We start from the raw sequence: 23,980 nt of genomic DNA on the forward strand, positions 1-23,980 counted from the left end.
GAAAAAAGATGCTCAGAAGGTTCCTTAAAAGTTCTGAAACTGGTTGTTGGATTAAATGGAACACCGCATGAGGAGGAGAAAATACGGAGATGTTCTGAATTACATTACAGTGGCTGGAAAGTGAGAGAAAGATGGAACTGCAGTCTGTTAATGACCGCTCACATTCCTTCTGTTGCCTGTCGGAACTTCAGCTTCATTTCTCGGTGGCTATTGCCACAGATTATATTAGCTGGGCCCCACCTGACTCCGGCAGCCTCAGCTTTTGTCTGCACGTGTGCTTTCCTACTGTTGCCCACAGCCACTCTACAGGAGTGAGCACTTCTGTATGCTGGTCCTGCTTTACCGCCTCCGACCCTTTGCCTACATGCAGCATGAAATTTCTTTCAGACTACCCCTTTCTTCCCCCCTCCCCACTACTGGACCTACAAAACACACTGGCGAAACTCTGGGACCATGGACATGCTGTGCTTTCCATCTGGTCATGCTGGTGACTTAGGCTCTACACGCCAAGCCCTGTCTTTTTGGGGCTGGCACTTGGACCAATGAAACCACTTAGAAAAGAGTTCAGTCATGGAAGTTAACTTTGTTTAACAAGCACATGTGAGTTTAAGGGAATCTGCTAAATAATCCTTCTGAAGAACGTGTCAAAAACCACCCGGGAACTGTTTAACTGGACCTTTCTCCTTAGTTTTTTTCTATCCCTTCCTGAAAGCCAGTTCTGATGGGTGAGTAGTCCTTCCTCTTACTGTTCTCCACAGCTCTTCATTTCACTTTTCTATTTTTTTTTCCTTTCAACTGGTGCTTGGCACCTACATCCAGCTCTGATTCCCACCATAGCACAAGGTGTGCCAGAACGGGGCAGGACTCTTGCAGGGAGATGGTGCTGAGCTCCACTCTAGCTTTGTAACCAATGCACTCTGTGACTTTCAGCAAGCCGGCTCCCTATCTACAAATTGCAAGAGATGGAGAGGATTAGTAATGTTCTAAATTTTATTATCTTGTTGTGGTAGGCTGAATAGTGGTCCCTTGGGGATGGCTTTGTCTTGATCTCTAGAGCCTGTAAATAGGTGACCTTACATGGTAAAAGGGATTTTGCACATGTGACTAAGTGAAGCGTTTTATTAAAAAAGTTTTATCGATTATGCTATTTACAGTTCTCCCATATTCCCTTTATTCCCCTCTGCCCTGCACACCCCCTCACTCACACATGGGTCATACCTATAAGTTCTTTGGCTTCTCCATTTCCTGTACTATTCTTAACCTGACCCTGTCAATTTTGTGCTTACCAATTATGCTTCTTATTCCCTGTACCTCTTTCTCCATTCTTCCACCCTGCTCCACTGCTGATAACTTTCCATGTGATCTCCATTTCTGTGATTCTGTTTTTGTTCTAGTTGTTTGCTTAGTTCATTTTTGGTTTTGTTTTAGGTTCGGTTGTTAATAGTTGTGAGTTTGTTTTCATTTTACTGTCCATATTTTTTTATCTTCTTCTATTTCTTAGATAAGTCCCTTTAACATTTCATATAATAAAGGCTTGGTGATGATGAACTCCTTTAACTTGACCTTATCTGGGAAGCACTTGATCTGCCCTTCCATTCTAAATGATAGCTTTGCTGGATAGAGTAATCTTGGATGTAGGTCCTTGCTTTTCATGACTTCAAATACTTCTTTCCAGCCCCTTCTTGAGTGCAAGATTTCTTTTGAGAAATCAGCTGATAGTCTCATGGGAACTCCTTTATAGGCAACTGTCTCCTTTTCTCTTGCTGCTTCTAGAGGAAAAGGTGAAGGCCATATGAAGAGAAATGTACAAGGAACCAACAGGAAGGGAAGGAAACTAAGACTCAAATCAACGATTTGGAGCAGAAGGAAGAAATAAATGTTCAACCAAAATAGAATGAAGAAATAAGAATTCAAAATAAATGAGGAGAGGCTTAGGAATCTCTGTGACAACTTTAAACATTCCAACATCCAGATCTTATGGGTGCCAGAAAGAGAAAAGGAAGAGTAAGAAATTGGAAACTTTTTTGAAAACACAATGAAGGAGAACTTTCCCAATGTGGCAAAGGAAATAGACTTCCAGGAAGTCCAGGAAGCTCAGAGAGTCCCAAAGAAGTTGGACCTAAGTGAAGGATTTTTAAAATGGAGAGATTAGCTTGGATTATATGGCAGAGTGCTAAATATAATCAAAAGGGTCCTCAGAGGGAGACAGGAGGACTAGGAAGTGATTAGAGTGACTTGAGGAAGAGGTGATGGGCAATGGAATGCAGGCAACTGTTAGAAGCTTAAAAAGGCAAGGAAACAGCGCCTCCCCCTGGAACCTCCAGAAAGAACTCATTCTGCTCACAGTCTGACCTTAGCCTGGCAAGTCTGATTTTGGACTTCTGACCTCCATCCAGAATTTTAAGGTAACAAATTGTGTTGTTTTAAACAAATAAGGTTGTAGTAATTTGTTATAACTGCAATAGGAAACAAATACACTTGTATGATCTAGAAAGGTAATTCTCAAAATATGGTGCTCAGACCACTTATATGAACATCCCCTGGGCTACTTTTTTAAAAATGAAGACTCCCTGACACCTGCCCCCCTTCTCTATCCCCTGCACCAGGAGGTGGGACCAGGACTGTGCATTTTTATAAGTTCTCCAGATGGTTTTATGAACAATAAATTTTGAAAATCCTGGTTTCAGACCTACGATTTCCATTTTTATTTTAATTGGTTTTCTATATAGAAAACCTATAATTGTTATTTTGAGCTCAAACTTCTGTTTCTATTTTTACATTCTTCTGAATGAATTTTTAAGTTTAATTTGGTTATTCACTCAAGATTCTATTTTGTTTCTAAATTACATACCTTTCTTGATTTTACTCAATCAAAAACAAGAACCAGCCTGGTTGGGTGGCTCAGTTGGTGAAGTGTCATCCTGTACATCAAAAGTTTTTGGGTTTGATCCCATGTCAGGATACATATCCAAGTTGTGGGTTAGATCCCTGGTCAGGGTGTGGACGGGAGGCAACTGATTGACGTTTCTCTATTACATCGATGTTTCCTTGCATATGATTTCATAGTGCCCCCCAATGGAGTAGATAAGCCTCTTTCACTCCTCAGTGACTATTAGTTTAGCCCTATGACTCGCTTTGGCCAACTGGGTGTTGGTAAACATGATACAAGCTGAGGTTTCATAGGGGCTTACATAACAGGGTTTTGGCCTTTGTACCTCAGACATTTGCCAAATGTACCTCTGCACCTCAGACAGGTGAAAAGCACGCTCAGAATAACTTCTGGAGCCACAAAGAGAAGCTACGAAGAGACATGAACCCAATCCACAACTGTTTCACAGACATGTGAGAGAGAAATAAATGCCTGAGTTATATGCCACTGATATTTGGGGGCTGTTATGTAGCTTTACTGCAGCAGAAACCTGACTAACAGACCTTATGGTAATTATATTTAAACACTGTTAATAATGAGAAAGGCTTCTATCTATCTTACCTTGAAGATCTATAATAAAATATTTACTCTAGTTTCTTTAAACCTGTTCAATCACAGCAATCTTTTTCTTCCTTGGAAGACCAAATCTAAACGCTTACCCCAAACAAGTAAATATAAACACTCAATTCATTTATCTGTCTGGCTTTTAAATTACCAAACAACACCTAAAACCTAATTAGGTGTTTATCCTATTTCAAAAGTCCATTTTCAGATTTTGGAGGTTAGGAGAATGACATTATACCTGCATGTTTTGCTTGCTTTGAATTCTCAGTCTCTTCCAAGGCTCCAGACCTTTTTCCCTTAGCAACACACTTTCATAATGATCTTTGGCTACTGCTTCCAGCTGCTGGTTCCTCTTAATTCTTCTGTGTTTCTCTAGTTCTCTCTGAAAAAAAAAAAAAAAAGTAAAAATGCTGAGGAAGGACCAAAATGGCAACATAGGAGGCTCTTGAACTTCCCTTCTCCTTTGGATGCACTGAATAGAGCAATTTCCTCTAGAAGAAATCCCGAAACTAGCTGAGTGACTTTTCTATATTGGGAAAATGAGAAAATACCCACATTAAAATGGGTAGAAAAGGCTGAGACACATTCTTGCTGTGAACTCGTCCCTGGCACAGACCCATACAATAGGGAGGCAACTCCCAACTCGCAGCTTCTCCCGGAGGAGCAAAGGTTTTGGGCTGTACATCTATAACACCGTTTTTTAAAAAAAACTCTTAAAAATAAGTTTACTTGAGTTGTACATCATCTATGCCAAAATATTTGATGGAAATGGTATACAACAAAGTTTCCTTTCCCATTCTTGTCCTCTAGCCAACTGGATTTCCTCTTTACTATTAGCAAGTTCCTATGTGTCTTTTTATAAATGGTTTTTTAAAACAGAACAAGAGCTCTGATTATCACCAGAGCTTAATTCATCTTAAAAAATATCTCAGGGCAGCCACCCTCCCTTTTAATGGCTGTGTAATATGTCATATAGATGCACACATATGGATATTATATACAAGTAGAACCCTAATTTTTAAAACAACAACCAAAGGGATGGTCCCCAAAACACGTAGGTCTGAAAAGCAATGGGGCTCATGTCCATGAGACATGCAACTATGCAAAGAAACAGTTCTTAGTGGATGGGTGAGATCTCACTGGCTATGCGCCTAGGGTACAGCCCTAAGGGAGAACAGGTGAAAATGCCCACCTCCTAGACTTTTCCTAAAAGGGGTTTGACTGCATACTTTACAAGGGTCTGCCTCAGGGTCTGGCTTCTAATTTAGCATGCATCTAAAGGGTCAGCAGCAAACCTCCAGAAGGTTGGGGGAGCTTGTTTGCCCTTACCTGACCTTCTTCCTTCTGCTCGCTCAAATAATAAAACCGGATTGCCAGCATCTCTGGAAGAAGTCTGTGTACACATCTGGCATGCCAATTTTTGTGAATGACACCGAGGGATGGGTCCCTGGATTGCTGGCTGATAGCCAAAAGAACTTAACATTCATATTCCCACAGGACTATAGCAAATGAAGCAATTTTTAAATAAGTGGAAGGACATTAGGACTTCTGGTCAAGATGGAGGCATAGGTGTACATGGCTTACCTCTTCGCACAACCACATCAAAATTACAACTAAAATATGGAATAACCATCACTCAGGAGTGACAGAAACCAAGCCGAATGGGAGTCTTACAACCACGAATTCGAGTTGAATGGAAGTCTGACAGCTACTGAATTAAGGAAACCACATCTATCCAGTCTGGCAGGAGGGGCACAGACCTGGAACAGGCTGGTCCCATACCCACGTGTGGTAGATAAAAATTCAAGAGGGGTATCTCGGGAGTAAGGAGCCCCAGCCTCACATCAGGTCCCCAGCCCAGGGTTCCAGTTCCAGGGACGTAAGTCCCACAACTTCTGGATGCAAAAACCAGTAGGGACTGAGTCAATGGAAGAAACTTCTAGAGCCCCAAGCAGTTCCTCTTAAAGATCCCACACATCAACTCACCTATTCAGACTCACTCTGAGCTTCAGCACTGGGGCAGGAGCTTAAAAACTGCCAGTGGTATATGGAGAAGAAGTGAAATATTTGGCATCAAGGTGAACAGAGGCCATTATCCCTTTTCTAAACCCTCTGCCCACAGAATCAGCAAGCTTGTGCCATATCTGAGACTCCATCAATCTAACACTGTTTGACTTGCCTTGGATACCCCCGGAGACTCCACCCAACCCAATTTATGGGTACATCCAAGCTGCTTTTCCAAATGAATGATTGGCCTTGGCTCCCGTTTCATAACTTCCTAAATTCTATCAAACAAGCAACAGCTGGCCTCAGTGCGCTCCAGGCCCAGCACTAGGAGCAGCCAGCCTAGATTCATGGCTTGGCTTCACCTGGAAATCTCTAAGCCCAGCACAGGTAGCAGCCACCTCAGATTGCTTTATAGCTCAGGCAGGGTGGTCCCGGGCAAAATACAGGTTGGGGCTGAACTTGGCCTGGACTACCTATGAAACGCCAGGGCCAGTGCACCCAGTGGATCAGCTACAGAACATGTTAGAGCACCACCACCTTGCCCCTGCATAACAGATCCTCCATGCAGGGTAGAGGTTGGTGGTCAGTGGTCACAGCTGACTTGCAGCTGACTGGCCTGGGTAAATCCCTCTCATTGATCTGCCAACAGCAACCGATCTCAACTACAAGAAGAGGGTGTACTCAGACCACAGAAAGGATGCACCTTGAGTACCCATCTTGGGTGATAGGGGAGGCTCTGCCACTGGACCCTACAGGACACATAGTACATTAGGCAACACTACCAAGACACAGAGTCAAAGCAGCTCTACCTAATACATAGAAACAAATGCAGGGAGGCTGCCAAAACAAGGAGACAAAGAAACATGGCCCAAATGGAGGAACAGATCAAAATTCCAGAAAAAGAGCTAAATGAAACAAAGATAACCAATCTTTCAGAAGCAGAGTTCAAAACACTGGTTATAAGGATGCTCAAGGAACTTATTGAGGACCTTAACAGCACAAAATAGATCCAGTCAGAAATGAAGGGTACATTAAATGAAGTAAAGAACAATTTATAGGGAAACAACCGTAGAGTGGGTGAAGCCAAGAACCAAATCAATGATTTGGAACAAAGGAAGCAAAAAGTAATCAATCAGAACAACAAGAAGAAAAAGGAATTCAAAAAAAAAAAGAATAATGTAAACAGCCTCTGGGACAACTTTAAGAGGTCCAACATTCATATCATAGGGATGCCAGAAGGAGAAAAGGAAGAGCAAGAAATTGGGAATCTATTTAAAAAAATAGTGAAAGAAAACTTCTCTAATTTGGTGAAGGAAATAGACATGCAAGTCCAGGAAGCACAGAGAGTCCCAATTATGATGAATGCAATGAGGTCCACTCCAAGACACATCATATTTAAAAGGCCAAAGGTTAAAGATAAAGAAAGAATCTTAAAAACAGCAAGATAAAAGCAGTTAGTTACCCACAAGGGAGTTCCCAGAAGACTGTCAGCTCATTTCTCAGAAAATTTGCAGGCTGGAAGGGATTGGCAAGAAATATTCAAAGTCATGATGAGCAAGGACCTACAGCCAAGATTACTCTATCCAGAAAAGCTATCATTTAGAATGGAAGGGCAGATAAAGAGCTTCCCAGACAAGAAAAAATTAAGGGAGTTCGTCATCACCAAGCCCTTATTATATGAAATGTTAAAGGGACTTATTTAAGAAAAAAAAGAGTTCAAAACTATAAACAATAAAATGGCAAAAAATGCATATCTATCAAAATTGAAGCTAAAAAACAAACTAAACAAACAAGAACAGAGACAGAATCCTGGATATAGAGAGTGTTTTGATGGTTACCAGATGAGAGGGGTGTGGAGGAATGAGTAATGAGGTGAGGGGATTAGGAAGTACAAATAGGTAATCACAGAATAGCCATGGAGATGTAAAGTACAGCCTAGGAAATAGAGTATCCATGACCCGTGAACATGAACAATAGTGGGAGGATTGCCTGAGGGAGTAGGGGGTGCTTGGTAGGGGTTCAAAGGGGGAAAACTTGGGATAATTGTATTAGCATAATCAATAAAATATAATTTAAAAAATGAGTTCAGGATCAACAGTTCCCCTCCCATTCCATCACCCCCAACAGTGGCTACACACCTGGGCTCAGTGCAGAGGGAGAAGCCTAAAACATGGATCTCCTGGTTTCCTCCTGGAAGGGGCTTACCTATATACATTCCCGGCTAGTGCCTGAGGGTAAAGCTTCAAATAAGCTTGCCTCCAATTACTGAATGAGAACCTCCCTTTTGAGACACTGTCAGATCTGGGCATATATTCAACTATTGGGAGTTACTAAGAACAAAGGTAGCAGCTTGGGTGATCACAAACTTTTGACAGACAACCAGGAGCCTGTGTCAAGTTCGCTGATGTCCTACACATGACCACTTTTTGTCAAGACTAGGAGAGGTTGCTGTTATAGCTAATGCACAGAAGCCAACAGTGAGAGTCAAGAAAAAAACAAAGAAATGAGGAATATGTTCCAAACAAAAGTCCAAGATAAGTCTCAGAAACCAATCTTAATGAAATGCAGGAAAGTGACTGATGCATTAGAGTTCAAAATAATGGTCATGAAGATGCTTATTGAGGTTAGGAGAGCAAAGCATGGAGAAAGAATTTCAACAAAGAAACAAAATATAAAAAGTATCAAACATAAGCACAAAGCTGAAGAATACAATAATTGCACTGAAAATTTCACAGGGGTTCAACAACAAACTAGATCAAACAGAAGAAAGGATCAGCTAACTTGTAGACAGAGTAGTGAAACATCCAATCAGAGAAACAAGAAAAAAAATAGAATACAAAAGAGTGGACATGTGACACCATCATTAAGGGGACAGATGTATGCATTATATGGGTCGCAGAAGAAGAAGAGAGAAAGGAGAAGAGGGCTATTCAAAGAAATACTGGCTGAGGGAGGTGGTGGGGCACCAGGCAGAACTTCTTCCCATCTTTAATATGCTTGTATGCGTTAAGAATCTCCAATAAGGGAGACTTCTGGCCAAGATGGAGGCATAGGTAGACACACTGTGCCTCCTCGCACAACCAAAATAAAGACAACAAAAGTTCAGAAACAAAAAAACCCCCACCAGCACTGACAGAAAATTGACCTGTATGGAAGTCTGACAACCAAGGAGTTAAAGAAGAAACATTCATCCAGACCAGTAGGAGAGGCAGAGTCGGGTGGCTGGGTGGAGAGGACTCGCAGCAAAGCAATGGCTGGGCGCACAGGCGGCAGTGTGTGGACCCAGCGAGGCAATGAAATTGTGGAGGGATGCAGCATACAAGGTGGCTAGCAGACCAGGCGGTCCCACATTTGCATGCAGATGAAGCAGGCAAAACTGGGTACCAGTAACCTAGGGTCCCAGCGGGGGGAAATAAAGCCTCAAAACACCTATTGAAAACATCTGTGGGGGTTGAAGTTGTGGGAGAGACTCCCAGCCTCACTAGAGAGTCCATTGGAGAGACTCACAGGGTCCTAGAACGTACACAAACCCACCCACACGGATATCAGCACCAGAAGGGCCCAGTTTGCTTGGGGGAAGCAGCAGAAGTGACTGAAATCCTGCAGAGAGCAGAGCAAGCACCCTTGTTCCCTCTCAAACCCCTCCCCCACATACTGCGTCACAACCCAGTGACGTGGGTTACCCCGCCCTGGTGAACACCTAAGGCTCTGCCCCTCACTACGTAACAGGCATGTTAAGACAAAAAAAATGGCCCAAACGAAAGAACATATCAAAGCTCCAGAAATAATACAACTAAGTGACAAAGAGATAGCCAACCTATCAGATGCACAGTTCAAAACACTGGTGATCGGGATGCTTACAGAATTGGTTGAATTTGGCCACAAATTAGATGAAAACAATGAAGGCTACGCTAAATGAAATGAAGGAAAACGCACAGGGAACCAATAGTGCGAACCAATAGTGATGGGAAGGAAACTGGGACTCAAATCAATGTAGTGGACCAGAAGGAAGAAAGAAACAAACAGAAAAGAAGGAAAAAACAAGAGTTCAAAAAAATGAGGAGAGGCTTAGGAATCTTCAGGACATCTTGAAACATTCCAACATCCGAATCATAGGGGTACCAAAAGGGGAAGAGGAAGAGCAACAAGTGGAAAAGTTATTTGAACAAATAATAAACGAGAACTTCCCCAATCTGGCAAAGGAGTCCTTCTTCCAGGAAGTCCAGGAAGCTCAGAAAGTCCCAAAGAAGTTGGACCCAAGAAGGAACACACCAAGGCACATCATAATTACATTAGCCAAGGTAAAAATGAGGGAGAGAATCCTAGAAGCAGCAAGAAATAAGGGGACAGTAACCTACAAAGGAGTTCCCATCATACTGTCAGCTGATTTCTCAAAAGAGACCTTACGGCCAAGAAGGGGCTGGAAAGAAGTATTCCAAGTCATGAAAGGCAGGACCTACATCCCAGATTGCTCTATCCAGCAAAGCTTTTATTTAGAATGGAAGGGCAGATAAAGTGCTTCTGAGATAAGGTCAAGTTAAAAGAGTTCATCATCACTAAGCCCTTATTTTATGAAATGTTAAAGGGACTTATCTGAGAAAAAGAAGATAAAAACATGTATAGTAAAATGACAGCAAACTCACAATTATTAACAATCGAACCTAAAACAAAAACAAAAACAAACTAAGCAAACAACTAGAACAGGAACAGAACCACAGAAATGGAGATCACATGGAGGGTTAGCAACAGAGGAGTGGGAGGGGGAGAGAGGGGGAAAAGGCACAGAGAATAAGTAGCATAGATGGTAGGTAGAAAATAGACAGGGGAAGGGTAAGAATAGTATGGGAAATGGAGAAGCTAAAGAACTTATAAGTATGACACATGGACATGAACTAAAGGGGGGGAATGTGGGTGGGAGAGGGTGTGCAGGGTGGAGGGGAATGAAGGGGGGGAAATGGGATAACTGTAATAGCATAATCAATAAACTATATTTAAAAAAGAAAATAAATTTTAAAAAAAAAGAAATACTGGCTGAAAACTTCCCTAACCTGGGGAAAAAAATAGACATCCAGATCCAGAAAGCCTGAGGAATACCAAAATAGATGAAATAAAGAGACATACACTAAGACATATTATAATTGAACTGTCAAAAGTTAGAGACAAGGAGAAAATCTTAAAGGCAGAAAGAGAGAAGCAATTTCTTACATAAAAGGCACTCCCATAAGACTATAAGTAGATTTTTCAGCAGAAACCTTGAATGCCAGAGGGAGTGGAATGATATATTCAAAGTGCTGAAAAAAAAATACTGCCAACTAGGAATGATCTACCCAACAAAGGTGTCCTACAAAATTGAACGATGAATAGAATTTCCCAGGCAAACAAAAGCTGAAAGAGTTCATCACCATTAGAACAGCTTTTCAGTGAAAGACAAATACCATATGATCTCACCTTTAACAAGAACCTAAATAACAAAACAAAGAAACAAGCAAAATATAACCAAAGACACTGAAATAGAGGACAGGCTGACGGTGACTGGAGGGGAGAGAAGAGGGAATTTAAGGGGACAGTGGGAAGGGTTCAAGGAACAAACTTAAAGGACACATGGTCATAAACTAAGGGGAGGGTGGTAATGGGAGGGAAGTGGGGAGGGTGGGAGGGGGGACTGGATTGGGAGTAAAAAGGAGAAAACTGTATTTGAACAATGATTTAAAATAAAAAAAGGCAAAAAAAAAAAAGAAATGTTAAAGGGACTTCAAGCTGAAACAAAGAATGCTAATTAGTAATATAAAAACATTTGAAAGTATAAAACTTGCTGGTGAAGGGAAATATATAGTTAAATTCAAAACACTAATATTGTAATGGTGTGGGCGAATCACTTATAAGTCTAAATAAAGGTTAAAAGACAAAGTGTTAAAAATAACTATAACTACAATAATTTGTTGTAGATAAATAATATAAAAAGATGTATATTATGACATCAAACAGATAAATTGGGGATGCAGGAGTATAAAAATAAAGTTTTTGTATGCATTCAAAGTTATTGGCTATAAGATATTTTATAAAAGCCTCAAGGTGATCAAAAAATATAAACATATAGCAGATACATACACAAAAGATTAAAAAAATCAAAGCATATCACTAAAAGAATCATCAACTCAAAGGAAGAAAGAAAGACAGGAACAAAGGAACTAAAAACAGCCAGAAAACAGTTAACAAAATGACAACAGTAAGTCCAAACCTATCGATAATTACTTTTAAATGTATACAGACTAAATTCTCCAATCAAAAAACAGAGTGGCTGAATGTGTCAGAGAAAACAAGAACCAACTATATGCTCTGAGAGGCTCACTTCAGCTTTAAGGACACACAGAGTGAAAGTGAAGAGATGGGAAAAGATATTACATGCAAGTGGAAACCAAAGAGAGAGGGGTAGCTATATTTATACCAGTCAAAATAGACATTAAGCCAAAAACTGTAACAAGAGATAAAGAAGGTCATTATATCAGGATAAAGGGATTAACTCATGAAGAGGCTGTAACAATTGTAAATACTTATGCACCCAACATAAGAGCACCTCAATACAGAAAGCAAATACCAACATACTGAAGGGAGAAATAGACAACAATAGAACAATAGCAGGGGACTTGAATAAGACACTTTAAACAATAAACAGATCATCCAGACAGAAAAATCAATAAAGAAACTTTGGACTTAAACTACATGTTAATCCAGATGAACCTAACAGACATATACAGAACATTACATCTAATTGCAAGTGAAGACACATTTTCTCAAGTGCACATGGAACCTTCTCCAGGATAGATCATATGTTAGGCCACAAAACAGGTCTTAATAAATTTACAAAGATTAAAATCATATCAAGCATCTGTTTTGATGATAATGTTACGAAATTAGAAATCAATTTCATATTTATTCTCTATGCAGGCCATTTCCCAAATTGATTTCATTCACTTCCAGAGCATCAAAAACATTGACATGCTTTTGACTCCAAGATTCCTTACTAGAACCTTGATGTTCAGACTTGTATATTCATCTGCCAATCTAACATATTCATTGGGAGGTCTAATAGGCATCTCACAGTTAACATGCCTTCAGCGGACCTTGCAGAGGACTTCTCAGCATCCAGCAGCTCAAATATCACCTCCTCAGAGAGGCCTTTCCCATCTTGCTTCTCCTATTATAGCTTTACCTCCCTACTTCTTTAGCTGTTACCTTATGTATTACCTGTTTTCCCCAGATAGCATATATATTTTTGAGGGCAGGGCTATTGTCTGTCTTTTCCACTGCTCTACTCTAACACCCCAAACAATGCCTAGCACAAAGTAGATGCTCTAATGGTATGTGTTAAATGAACAAATATACTTATTAAGCAATTACGGAAGATTTGATGTCTTTCATAATTTTCCATAAACCAGAGAAAACCTGGTTTTCTCTGATAAAATTATCTTTTCAAACATAAATTTCATCAACTATCAATAGAAAGCATATTTATACAGCCATAAAGTCATTGTCTAGAAAGTAAGCTTTTATCAAAAGTGAGCAATGAGGCCCTGACTGGTGTGGCTCAGTGGATTGAGTGCTGGACTGCAAAGCAAAAGGTCGCTGGTTCAATTCCTAGTCAGGGCACATGCCTGGGTTGAGGGCCAGGTCCGCAACAGGGGGCATTCGAGGGGCAACCACACATTGATGTTTCTCTCCCTCTCTTACTCTTCCTCCCTTCTCTCCAAAAAAAATAAAGTCTTTAAAAAATTTTATTAAAAAATAAGCAATGAGATGTTAAGACAAGTTTAGATTTTTATTTTAAAAGATTGTTGTGAGGGACCTGTGAGTGGCCATGTTACTGCTGTATCTGACACTAAAGGACAGGGCCACCTGTGGACCCTCAGCAACCATGCTGCCCCAGGTGGGACTTCCTCCATTCCTACTGCGGCTCCCTCTCTGAAGAATTAAGCACATGTAGGTCCAGGGGAACTGCAAATAACAAAGGTCTTGCAGAGGACAGCCAAGTCTTCATCCTGAACCACTTTCCTGAATACGGAAGGCAAATAGTTCATGAGATCTTTCCTGAGAAATTCTTCCAGTTCCTTTATCCTAAAACTGGTACCATAGGACTTCCTATCCAAGGAAATATATGTGAATGCCTTGAGACCTTCTCTACCATATTAGCATTTGGGTTGCTTATCTATGTAGTTAAAAAATATGGTACCACTGTTGAGCAACTTGCTGATAAACCTGAGCAAAAAAGCGCACAACTAAAAGAGGTAAAGCACACTTCCATCAAACACATGTAAGATGCGACTGCCTTTGAGAAGACACAGCAGGCACTGGTTTAGAAACGTCATTCTCTTTTTGATGTCCAGAGGAATACCACTGCTATGGCCTTGGAAGTGGCTTATTGTGAATGGCTCTATGAAGTATACAAGGAGGCAAAGAATCACCTGTGCAGAATATGAGAAGTACAAGGAATAAGACTACACAGAATAAGCTGGGTGGAGAAACACACTGTGTAGAGCATCTATGCCAGAAGCAAAAGGACACAACTGCCAAGTGCATTTTAGATCTAAAGCTGCTCACAAAGAAAACTCAAACACAAACAGTGGGTAAATGTGTCTATTTCAATTGACATAGCTACAAACGGCTTACTGACTAAAGAGAAACTAGTCTATGTGACAAAGTCTTTTGTCTTTTGTTGGAGACCCAAGTTACATTTTACCTTTCCTAAAAATGAAAGATTTTGGTTTGGTATAGTGAGAGAAATAAAATAACCTATTTGTCCATTATGTATCATTCTTCTTGCTCAGCATAAGCTTTAATTTTCCAGCAAGAAAAAGCAGAACAGACACTAAATTAATGACTTTCTATGAACCAATCAGAGAATGCAAGCCATTGTACATCTGGAGAAATAGGCATCTTTAGGGAGACAGAGAACCAGACCATTTGCTTCTCTGAGACAGAAGCTACCATATACCATAGGAGCCAGTAAAAGGATTAAACTCGAAATTTTGGCAAATTGCAGGAGGCCAAAGGTGGGCCAGCATGAGAAACGTGAAGCTCCTGTGGGTCACAGCTATAGGGACGTTCCCCCGTTTTTGCAGATCTTTGTTCTAGGAACTCCACCAGGTTTCCAAAGAGAGAATCAGGGAGAGTCCAGTTAAGTTCCCACTATGGTTATGGCTGACAGAGAGAAACAGCGACCACTGCAAAATCTGCCCAGACCACCCTCCCTTGGGGAACAAAAGACTTCATCCACAAGTGGCACCACCCGAGGGCACTAGTGGAGTACCACTGTAGCTGGGGGGAGGGAACTCTGATGAGGCCAGCACCCCTATCTCACCTACGTGGAGGGGGAACCTCACAAAGGGAAGGACTTCCAGGTCATACACTACCTAGTGGGTACTGAAAGAATAGAACACAACGGTAAGGAAAAGCTCAACTCCTATAGTAAGGGCAGAAATTCTCCTAAACGACCAATATTAGGCCTCCAAAGAGCGAGGCCTCATGAGAACATTAGAAAATGCTCCCCCTTGTTTACACCCTACCAGCAGGCTAACACACCTCCAGTAGTAAAATAGAGTACAGCTGAGAGAGCTGCAAGAGACAGATTCTCTATGGGGAACAGTGCAAAGGGAAGACCCAAGGCCACAAGAGGAGACAAAACAAAGTCACTAGAGGAAACTCAAGTCTATGGTGCCCATAGCAACAACAAACCTCAACAATGGTGATCATATAATTAACACACTTCAAATGCAGCCCAACTCTGGCTAGATTAACACCCATCTCCACAGTAAAGGCTTCTTTATCTCAGTTTCTACTGTTCTGAACAACACGTCTGGCATATATATGTGTGTGTGTGTGTGTGTGTGTGTGTGTGTGTGTATATAATATACCAAAAGACAAAAAATAAGGTCTGAAAAGATAAAGCAATCACCAGAACAAGATTCAGATATGATAGAAATGTTGGAAACATCAGAGAAATGAAGTTTTAAATAACTTATGATATCAGTAAACAGTAAAGGCTATAACGGAAAAAGGTAGTCATCATTCAAGACCGGACAGGTAGTTTTGGCAGAGACATGGACAATATATATAATGGTAAAATGAAAACACCAGAAATAAACAACATGATAACAGAAATGAAGAGGGCCTTCGATGGACTCATCTCTGGATGTGACACAGTTAAGGAAAGGATCAGGAAACCTGAACTTAGGCAATATAAATTACACATACTGAAAGGCAAAGAGAAATAAGAGTGAAAAACACAGCAGAGCATCCAGGAGCTGAGGGACAATACCAAACAATGTAATACAAACAGAGCTGGAATCCCAGAAGGAGAGGAAAATATTTCCAGGTAGAATATTTGAGGAAATAATGAGTAAACATATTTTTAAATAACTGACTGCATATCTAAGAAACTCAAAGACCACCAAGCAGGAAAAAACAGATAAAAAACCCCTCCACACACTCAGACATATCATATTCAAACTGCTGAAAGCCAAATACAGAAAAAGTCTTGAATGCAGCTGGTGGGAAAAACTCACCTGACCCACTGTTACAGACCAAATGTTTATGTTCCACCCAGATTGGTGTGCTGAAGCCTTAATACCCCAGTGTGGCTGTATTTGGACATGGGACCTCTAAGGAAATAATTATGGGAAAATGAGGTCCTAAGCGTGGGATTAATGTCCTTATATGAAGAGAAACCAGAAAGCTCATGTGTTCTCTCTCTCTTCCTCTAAGTGCATGCACTGAGGAAATGCCACTGGAGGACACAGTGAGAAGGTGGCCAACTACAAGCTGGAAAGGGAGAGAAACCAACCATGCAGAAACTCTTATCTGAGATGAACAGCCTACCAAACCATGAGAAAATTAATTTAAAAAAATTTTTTTTTATTTTTAATCATTGTTCAAGTACAGTTTTCTCCCTCCTACTCCCATTCCAGCCCACCCACCCAAAGAAAATTAATTTTTGTTATTTAAGTCACCCACTCTGTGGTATGGCAACCTGAGTAGGCCGACACCTACAATGGAACAAAGCTAAGAATTAAAGCAAACTTCTTGATTTTCTTGTCAGAAACCCAGCAAGCAAGACAATGAAGTAAGATCTTTAAAGTATTGAAAGAAAAAACTGTCAACCCAGAATTCTATGCTGAGCAAAAATACCCTTCAAAAATAAAGGAGAAATAAACTTTCTCAGATGAACAAAAACAAAAGGGGCCTTGGTCAGATGGCTCAGTAGGTTGGAGTGTCATTCTGTACATGAAAAGGTTGTGGGTTTGATTGCCAAGTAGGGAATGAATCTAGGTTGCAGGTTCGATCCCCGGTCTCAGCACACACAAGAGGCAACCAGTTGATGTTTCTCTAACATTAGCCTGCCTCCCTCCCTCCCTCCCTCCCTCCCTTCCTTCCTTTTGTCTTTTTCCCTTCTTCTCTCTCTAAAATTAATAAACATATCCTCAGGTGAAGAAAAAATGTTGGCTTTTTTAAAGGGAATTCACTACCAAAAGACTTACCCTACAAGGAATGTTAAAATTCTTCAGACAGAATAAGATAAAGGTTAAAAATTTAGACCTACAAAAAGAAACAAAGAGCATCAGCCCTGGCTCAGTGGATTGAGTCCTGGTCTGTGAACCAAAGGGTTAATAGTTAGACTACCACTCAGGGCACATGCGTGGATTGTGGGCCAGGTCCCCAGTGCAGGGAGCATGAGAGGCAACCACACATTGATGTCTCTCTCCCTCTCTTTTCCCTCCCTTCCCCTCTCTAAAAAATAAATAATCTTTTTTTTAAAAGAAAGAAATCCATAAAGAGCATCAGAGATGGGTGAAGTAAAGCTAAAGTATAATCTTAAGCTTATTTTTATTACAATATATAACTATTTAAAGCAATAAGAGTTACAAGGTACTGGGTATTTATATAAATAAATACACAAAATATATGACAATAGTAGTGAGAGAGTGCAAGGCAAGGATGTCTTCTCCCACTATTCTTACTCAACCTTGCACTGCTATACCTAGCTAGTGTAGTAAGGCAAGAAAAATAAATAAAAGCCATCAGATTGGAAAAAAAAGAAATAAAACTGCTTTTATTAGCAGGCTTGGTTGCATATGTACAAAGTTCTAAGGAATCCACAAAAACTTCCTAGAACTAACAATTGATTTTAGCAAGGTCACAGGATACAAGGTCAACATACAAAAATAAATTGTGTTCCTACATACTAGCAATGAATAAATAAAATCTGAAATTTTAAAAAGATATCATTTACAATAGTACCACAAAAAGAAGTACTTAGCTATAAATCTAACAAAATATATATAAGATCAATGGAAAGCTATAAGACAATCATGAAACAAATCAAAGATCTAAATAAATGGAGATATATCATGTTCATAAAGATTCGATGTTGTTAAGATATCTATTCTTCCAATTTGATTCATAATTCAGTATGATCATGAACAAAATTTTAGCAAGATTTTTGTACTTATCAACAAGATTAGTCTAAAATTTGTATAGAATGGCAAAAGAGCTAGAATAGCCAAAACACTGTGAAAAAGAATATAGTGGAAGAATTCACATTTACTATATTCAGGATTCGCTATAAAGCTATAGCAATCAGAGACAGTGTAGTACTGTTAAAGGAATATACATAAAGATCAGTAGACCAGAATAGAGCCCAGAAGTAGACCCACAAATATAGTTAACTGATTTTTGACAAAGGTTAGAAGGTAATTCATAACTACTTGATATCAGGAACCACTAAAATTACATAGCACACATATTGGGAAATGCTACTTTCAAACCACTTATATCATTTTTAAGGGAGGTAACTGAGCTGTATCTAGAGACTTCTTAGACTGACTTAACAATGAATTATAGTACATTGTATATGCCTTTTGCTCCATGGACAAACTTATCCATTTGGGGGATACCCAGTTAGCCTCTTTCTCTAGCCAGTCCTACCATTGCCCAATAAGCTCATAAACAAAGTGGCCCAGGTGACAGGGATGGAGGTTATACAAGGGCTCAGCAACACAGGCTTCCACTCACTAAGGCTGACTGGCTGTGGCCACTGCTGAGTGCCCAAATGGATAGCAGCAGAGACTAATGCTCAGTTTCCAATATGGCACCATTTTCTGGGTTGACCAGCAAGCTATCGGGTGGCAGGTTGATTATATTGAAGTGTTTCTATCATAGAAGGAGCAGTGTTTTGTTCTCACTGGAATAGATATTTATTCTGGATATGGATTTGTTTTTCCCCTACCCGATGTTTCCACCCAAATTATTATCCATGGACTTACATGGTCTCATCCGTGGACTTACACAATGCTTATCCACCGTCAAGGTATTTCACACAGCATGGCTTCTGATCATAGAATTCACTGTACAGCAAAAGAAGTATGGCAATGGGCCTATACACATGGAACTTACTGGTCTTATCATGTTTCCTACCATCCTGATGTAGCTGGCTTGACAGAGCGGTGGCATGGTCTTTCGAAGAATCAGTTGCAATGCCAGTAAGGCAGCAATACCTTGCAGATCTGAGGTACGGTTCTCTAGAAGGCTGTACATACTCTGCACCCACATCCAGTATATGGTACTGTTCTCCCATAGCCAGGATTCATGGGTTCCAGGAATCAAGAGATGGAAATGGGAGTGGTACTACTTACTCATGATTATCTCCCATGACCCACTAGTAAAATTTTTGCTTCCTTTCCCCACAACTTTAAGTCCTGTCCGTCCGGAGGTCTTGGTTCCAAATGGGGGGAATGCTTCTACCAGGAGACACGACAGTAATTCCACTGCACTAGAATTTCAGAATGCCACCCATTCATTTTGGGCTCCTTATGACTCTACACAGGCAAAGAAGGAAGTGCTGGCTGGGGTGCATGATCCTGATTACTAAGGGAAACTGGATTACTACTCCAAGTGGAGGTAAGGAGAAGTATTTCTGGAATACAGGAGACCCTTGCTGGGGTGTCCAACCCACAGCCTGCAGGCCACATGCAGCCCAGAATGGCTATGAATGGGGCCCAGCACAAAATCGTCAATTTACTTAAAACCTTTTTTGTTTGGCTCATCAGTTTTCATTAGTGTTTGTGTATTTAATGTGTGGCCCAAGACAACTCTTCTTCTTCTTCCAGTGTGGCCCAGAGACGCCAAAAGGTTAGACACTCCTGCTATAGTATATCTTAGTATTACCATGCCCTGTGATTAAGGTCAATTGAAAACTACAAAAGCCAATCCACACTGGACTAGTAATGGCCAAGACCTTTAGGACTGAAGATTTGGGGTCACCTCACCAGGTAAAAAACTGCAACCAGCAGAGGTACTTGCCAAAGGAAAAGGGGAGAGTGGGTAGTGGAAGAAGGTAGTTATAAATCTAGCTATACTCACTTGACCAGTTACATAAATGAAGACTATAATTGTCATGAGTATTCTTTTCTTATTTTGCTATGAATATATCTGTGTGTGTGTGTATCTTTGTTTTCTTTACTCTATTATTCTCTTACTATATAATGTAAGATGTATTGGCTTTATATCATGGTATTTAAGTATTATTCATTTTAAATCACAGTATTTAAGTTATGGGATATCAAGAAGAGTAAACATCACTCAAAGACTTTACCTCTTCTTTTGGGGCAGAGGCTAGTACATTTCCAGGGTAGCTGTATCATGCTAGGTAGAGTTATGATATTGTTATTGTCTTTATTTGAAGATTAGTTTGGTTTAAGATGTATATGAATGTCAGGTTAACAGTGAGGTGGACGTGTGACGATTAATTTTATGTGTCAATTTGCCTGTGCCACAGAGTACCCAGATGAAATGTTATTTCTGGGTGTGTCTGTGAAGATATTTCTGGATGATATTAACATTTGAATCCATGGACTCAGTAAAGCAGACTGGCCTCCCATGAACATGTGGGCACCATCCAATCCTTTAAGAGCCTGAATAGGACAATAAGGCAGAAGGAGGAGGAATTTGCCCTCTTTTGTGTCCTGCCTGCCTGTTTGAGCCGGGACATTGGTCTTCTGTCCTTGAACTGGAATTATATCGCTGGCTTTCCTGGGTCCCCAGCTTCTGGGTGGCAGATTGTGGGACTTCTCAGCTTTCATAATCATGTGAGCCAATTCCTTATATAAATCTCTTCCTATAGTATATATATTTATATACACATATATCTTATTCGTTCTGTTTCTCTGGAGAACCTTAACACAATTTTCAATTCAAATCTCTTTTCTATGAAAATGCCTCTAATGTCTCCAGAATCTCCACAGATCTTGCCTCGCATGACCCTGTTGATCTCTTCTGGTCTGTGATGCACAAAAACGGCATAGGCTGTACTGCACCGTCTCTGACAGGCTTGTATTTTAAGGCCTTATCTTTCCAACTAGAATTTAGCAACCTTGAAAATAAGAGTTTTACCTCTTATTTCTTCTGTGTGTATTTCCTTCCATTTGTTCATTTATTCTTTCATTCAACACATTTGCTGAGTTCCTAGTATGCTCAGCACACTGCTAGCCAATACAATAGTAACATCAGACTGTACCCTCTACTCTTATGATGGAGATTACAGCTTAGTTGGAGATGCAGACATAAATAAAACAACCACAGAATAAATGCATAATTAAAGCCCTGGTAATGCTTTGAAGGAATTCAAAGGATATATTCAAAGGTAGAGAGAGAGAGACCTAACCTAACCTTGGGTGGAGAGAAGGGTGGGGCAAGGCAGGAAAGGCTAATCTGGAAGAAGTCATATTGATCCAAGATGTAAAGAATGAGGTTTTCACAAAATAGAGAAAAAGGATGGTGGTGGGAAAAGAGTGCTCTAGACAGAAGTCAGGGGAGGGGAAAGTGCACAGGGCCATTGCATCGCACACAAGCGGCCTCCTGAGACAGACAGCTGACCAGACAGACACATGGCACTAACCATTTTCTTCAGTCTCTTCTCTTCTCGTTTTTTCTGAAGCTGAGCCTCCTTTTCTTCTGCCTCTCTCTTCTGACGCTCCTCCTCTTGGGCCTTTAACTGGGCCTGATCAAGACCAGAATTTATAAAAATCAGAACCCTCAATTCTTATGGAAATATGATCTTTTAAGTTGAGGCTGAGCAAAGTTAAGTATCTACCAAGGTATCCACCCTGTCTCTGGAAAAACTTTGCTCTTTGTGATAAAAGTAAAAAACCCAATCAACAGGTGGTCAGTTGTATAACTTGAAAGTTTCTCTAAGGAATCCTCTTCTCCTTGGGAAGATGAGACTAAGCATGACTAAGACCATTAACTTTTTTATCATAAAAGGATTACTTTCTAGTTCTTATTTTCATCTGTGAAGTACTAAGTCTGAACTATATATAGCATGGGAATTTTTTTTCTTTCATTTTACCAAAAACCCTTCAAACGTGTTAGTATTATCTATTTCTTCTTAGTAGGCACAAAATTTACTTCTGACAATCCAAGTCAAAATTTCAAAAAACTTCAAAAGACCTTTGCAAACTTGTCAGGTAGAACATCTATATTAGTCTTGGTTATGTGTAAATCTTCCAATTTGCTAGTTCCCATCAACTTTTGCAACATTTGCTGCTATACTAATGATCAACATCAAGCTTTCTCCCCCTCATTTTTCTAAAATTGTCACAGAGTTCAGGCCTGTAGGCAAAAAGCCATCACCAAAGTTGGTTTAACTCTGTTGTCTCCTTAGGTTTAAATGAGCTAGGTTAATTTTTTTAATAAAAACCTATGCAAATCCTTTTTCTTGCCTCAGTTTGCATTCTTGGTTTATTACCAATTTATCCTCTTCTTGTTTTTTCTTCTTCTCTGCCAAGATCCGCCTACGTTCAGCTCGCTGAGCTGCTCTCTCCTCCATGGCTAGAAAATAGTAAGAGTTTCAGTATCAAACATATAAGAAACACTGCAAAACAAATGCCTCTATTTTTAGTAAAATTTGGTGTTATTAAGGTTTTCTTATAAGTTGAGTGTTCACAATCTCAGAAATATGTATGTGTAAAATGTATATAAAATATAAATATATAAATTTTAGGTGTGTATATATTCTCTAAAGGTGAAAGAACTATAATCCCTTTCTCAGCGATGATGAACAATTTGCAGATTATGTTTTTATTTATATTTCTATTAGAATAACTGTTTACTGGTTTAAATAAGATAATGTGCTGATGATACTTTTAGTATATGAAACCCAAAAACCAGAATTTTAATTTGATAATTCCTTTAATGAATGTATAAAACTTTACTTATATCTAACAAGTACTTTCAGAATAAAATTATTCCTGAAATTGCATTGATCCTACTAATTTTTCCTAAATCACTATACATATGTCTGTACGTGTAATAACAACAAGCACAAATAAAGTTGAGGGTCACAATGAATATATTTTAATTTAGTTTTAAAGGCCTGGATATCCAGATGGGCAGGAAATGGAACTGTACTAAGTGCTGGGAGGACTGGCATCTGAATGAATCTGAGTGTCAGACTCCTGTTCTTAACAGTCTGTTAAAAACTGGTCCAAAAGAAGCAAATGCGCAAGACGGTCTAATGTGATAACTGCCATCAGTCCGACCTTCCCAGGAATAGGAGCATGGGTGGGAGGAGTACCAAGCTCTGCTCACCTAAGTCAGCCAATATCTATTTTCTGTTCCTTGTGCCATGTTATAGGTGGAGAAAATTTAACTCCAAGCTTTAAATATTAATAAAAAAAAACAGCTCACCAGGCTATGTTTTATAGATACTAAGTGTCTGCTTTGCTAGAGAAAGAACAGTGGGGGCTCCCCACAGGGAGTGGGAGTGAGGCTGTCTTTAAGGAGGCAGAATGGATTAAAGTGAGAGAGCTCTGAGAAGCAGTCTCTGGTAATGTGCCCTTCCTCTTCTTTTCTGGAGCTGGTCATCAAAGGTGACTTGAAAAGTAGCCTGGCCATTTTTTGATTGTCCTCAGTGGTGGACAGAGATGGCATAAACTGCTGTCCTGGCAGAGCCAGTGTAAAGACTGCTCATTTCTTCACTGATAGGAGTTGAGTTGTAGATGCAGTATCATTCGGATGATGTTAGTTCTTGTTGGGGCAGCAATCTTGCCACGGGAGAAAAATCAGATTTACCAAACACAATATAATTGTCAAAGTGCCTACCACCACATACAGACATATGTAGAGTATGTGACTGCAGTGAAAACAATTAGCAGATTCACTAGGTGGGTTCTGAGGAATGCTTCTCTTCTCATAGTATTGTTCGGTTTAAATAACAATTTCTATGTTATCAAAAATCCCATAAATTAAAATAGGAGGTTTATAAATTTCATTACTAAAAGCCCATCATCAAGGCATAACTCATTATAAAATGATGTACTGACAATGTAAACTGCTGTGAACTATTCAATATTTTAATGTTAAAATACAATGATAAGTGATCTTTCAGTGTTTATTCTTAGCAGCTACTCAGAGTTTTCTCATGTATATATT

At 39.9% G+C, this 23,980-nt stretch overlaps 1 protein-coding gene across 3 annotated transcripts in view; it reads right to left on the bottom strand.

The window, feature by feature from the left end:
- The window catches only part of CCDC191 (coiled-coil domain containing 191), an 84,743-nt gene that overhangs the window by 5,252 nt on the left and 55,511 nt on the right, over positions 1 to 23,980 (bottom strand). For all 3 annotated transcript variants that reach the window (XM_036018117.1, XM_028504425.2, XM_036018118.1), the window contains 3 exons: positions 22,296 to 22,378; positions 21,447 to 21,548; positions 3,732 to 3,875 (listed from right to left, as the gene is read on the bottom strand). In XM_036018117.1, the coding sequence (XP_035874010.1) occupies positions 3,732 to 3,875; positions 21,447 to 21,548; positions 22,296 to 22,378 (329 nt within the window). The remainder of the gene's footprint in view (positions 1 to 3,731; positions 3,876 to 21,446; positions 21,549 to 22,295; positions 22,379 to 23,980) is intronic.

Source organism: Phyllostomus discolor, chromosome 2 (assembly GCF_004126475.2).
Source record: "Phyllostomus discolor isolate MPI-MPIP mPhyDis1 chromosome 2, mPhyDis1.pri.v3, whole genome shotgun sequence".
Lineage (NCBI taxonomy): Eukaryota > Metazoa > Chordata > Mammalia > Chiroptera > Phyllostomidae > Phyllostomus > Phyllostomus discolor.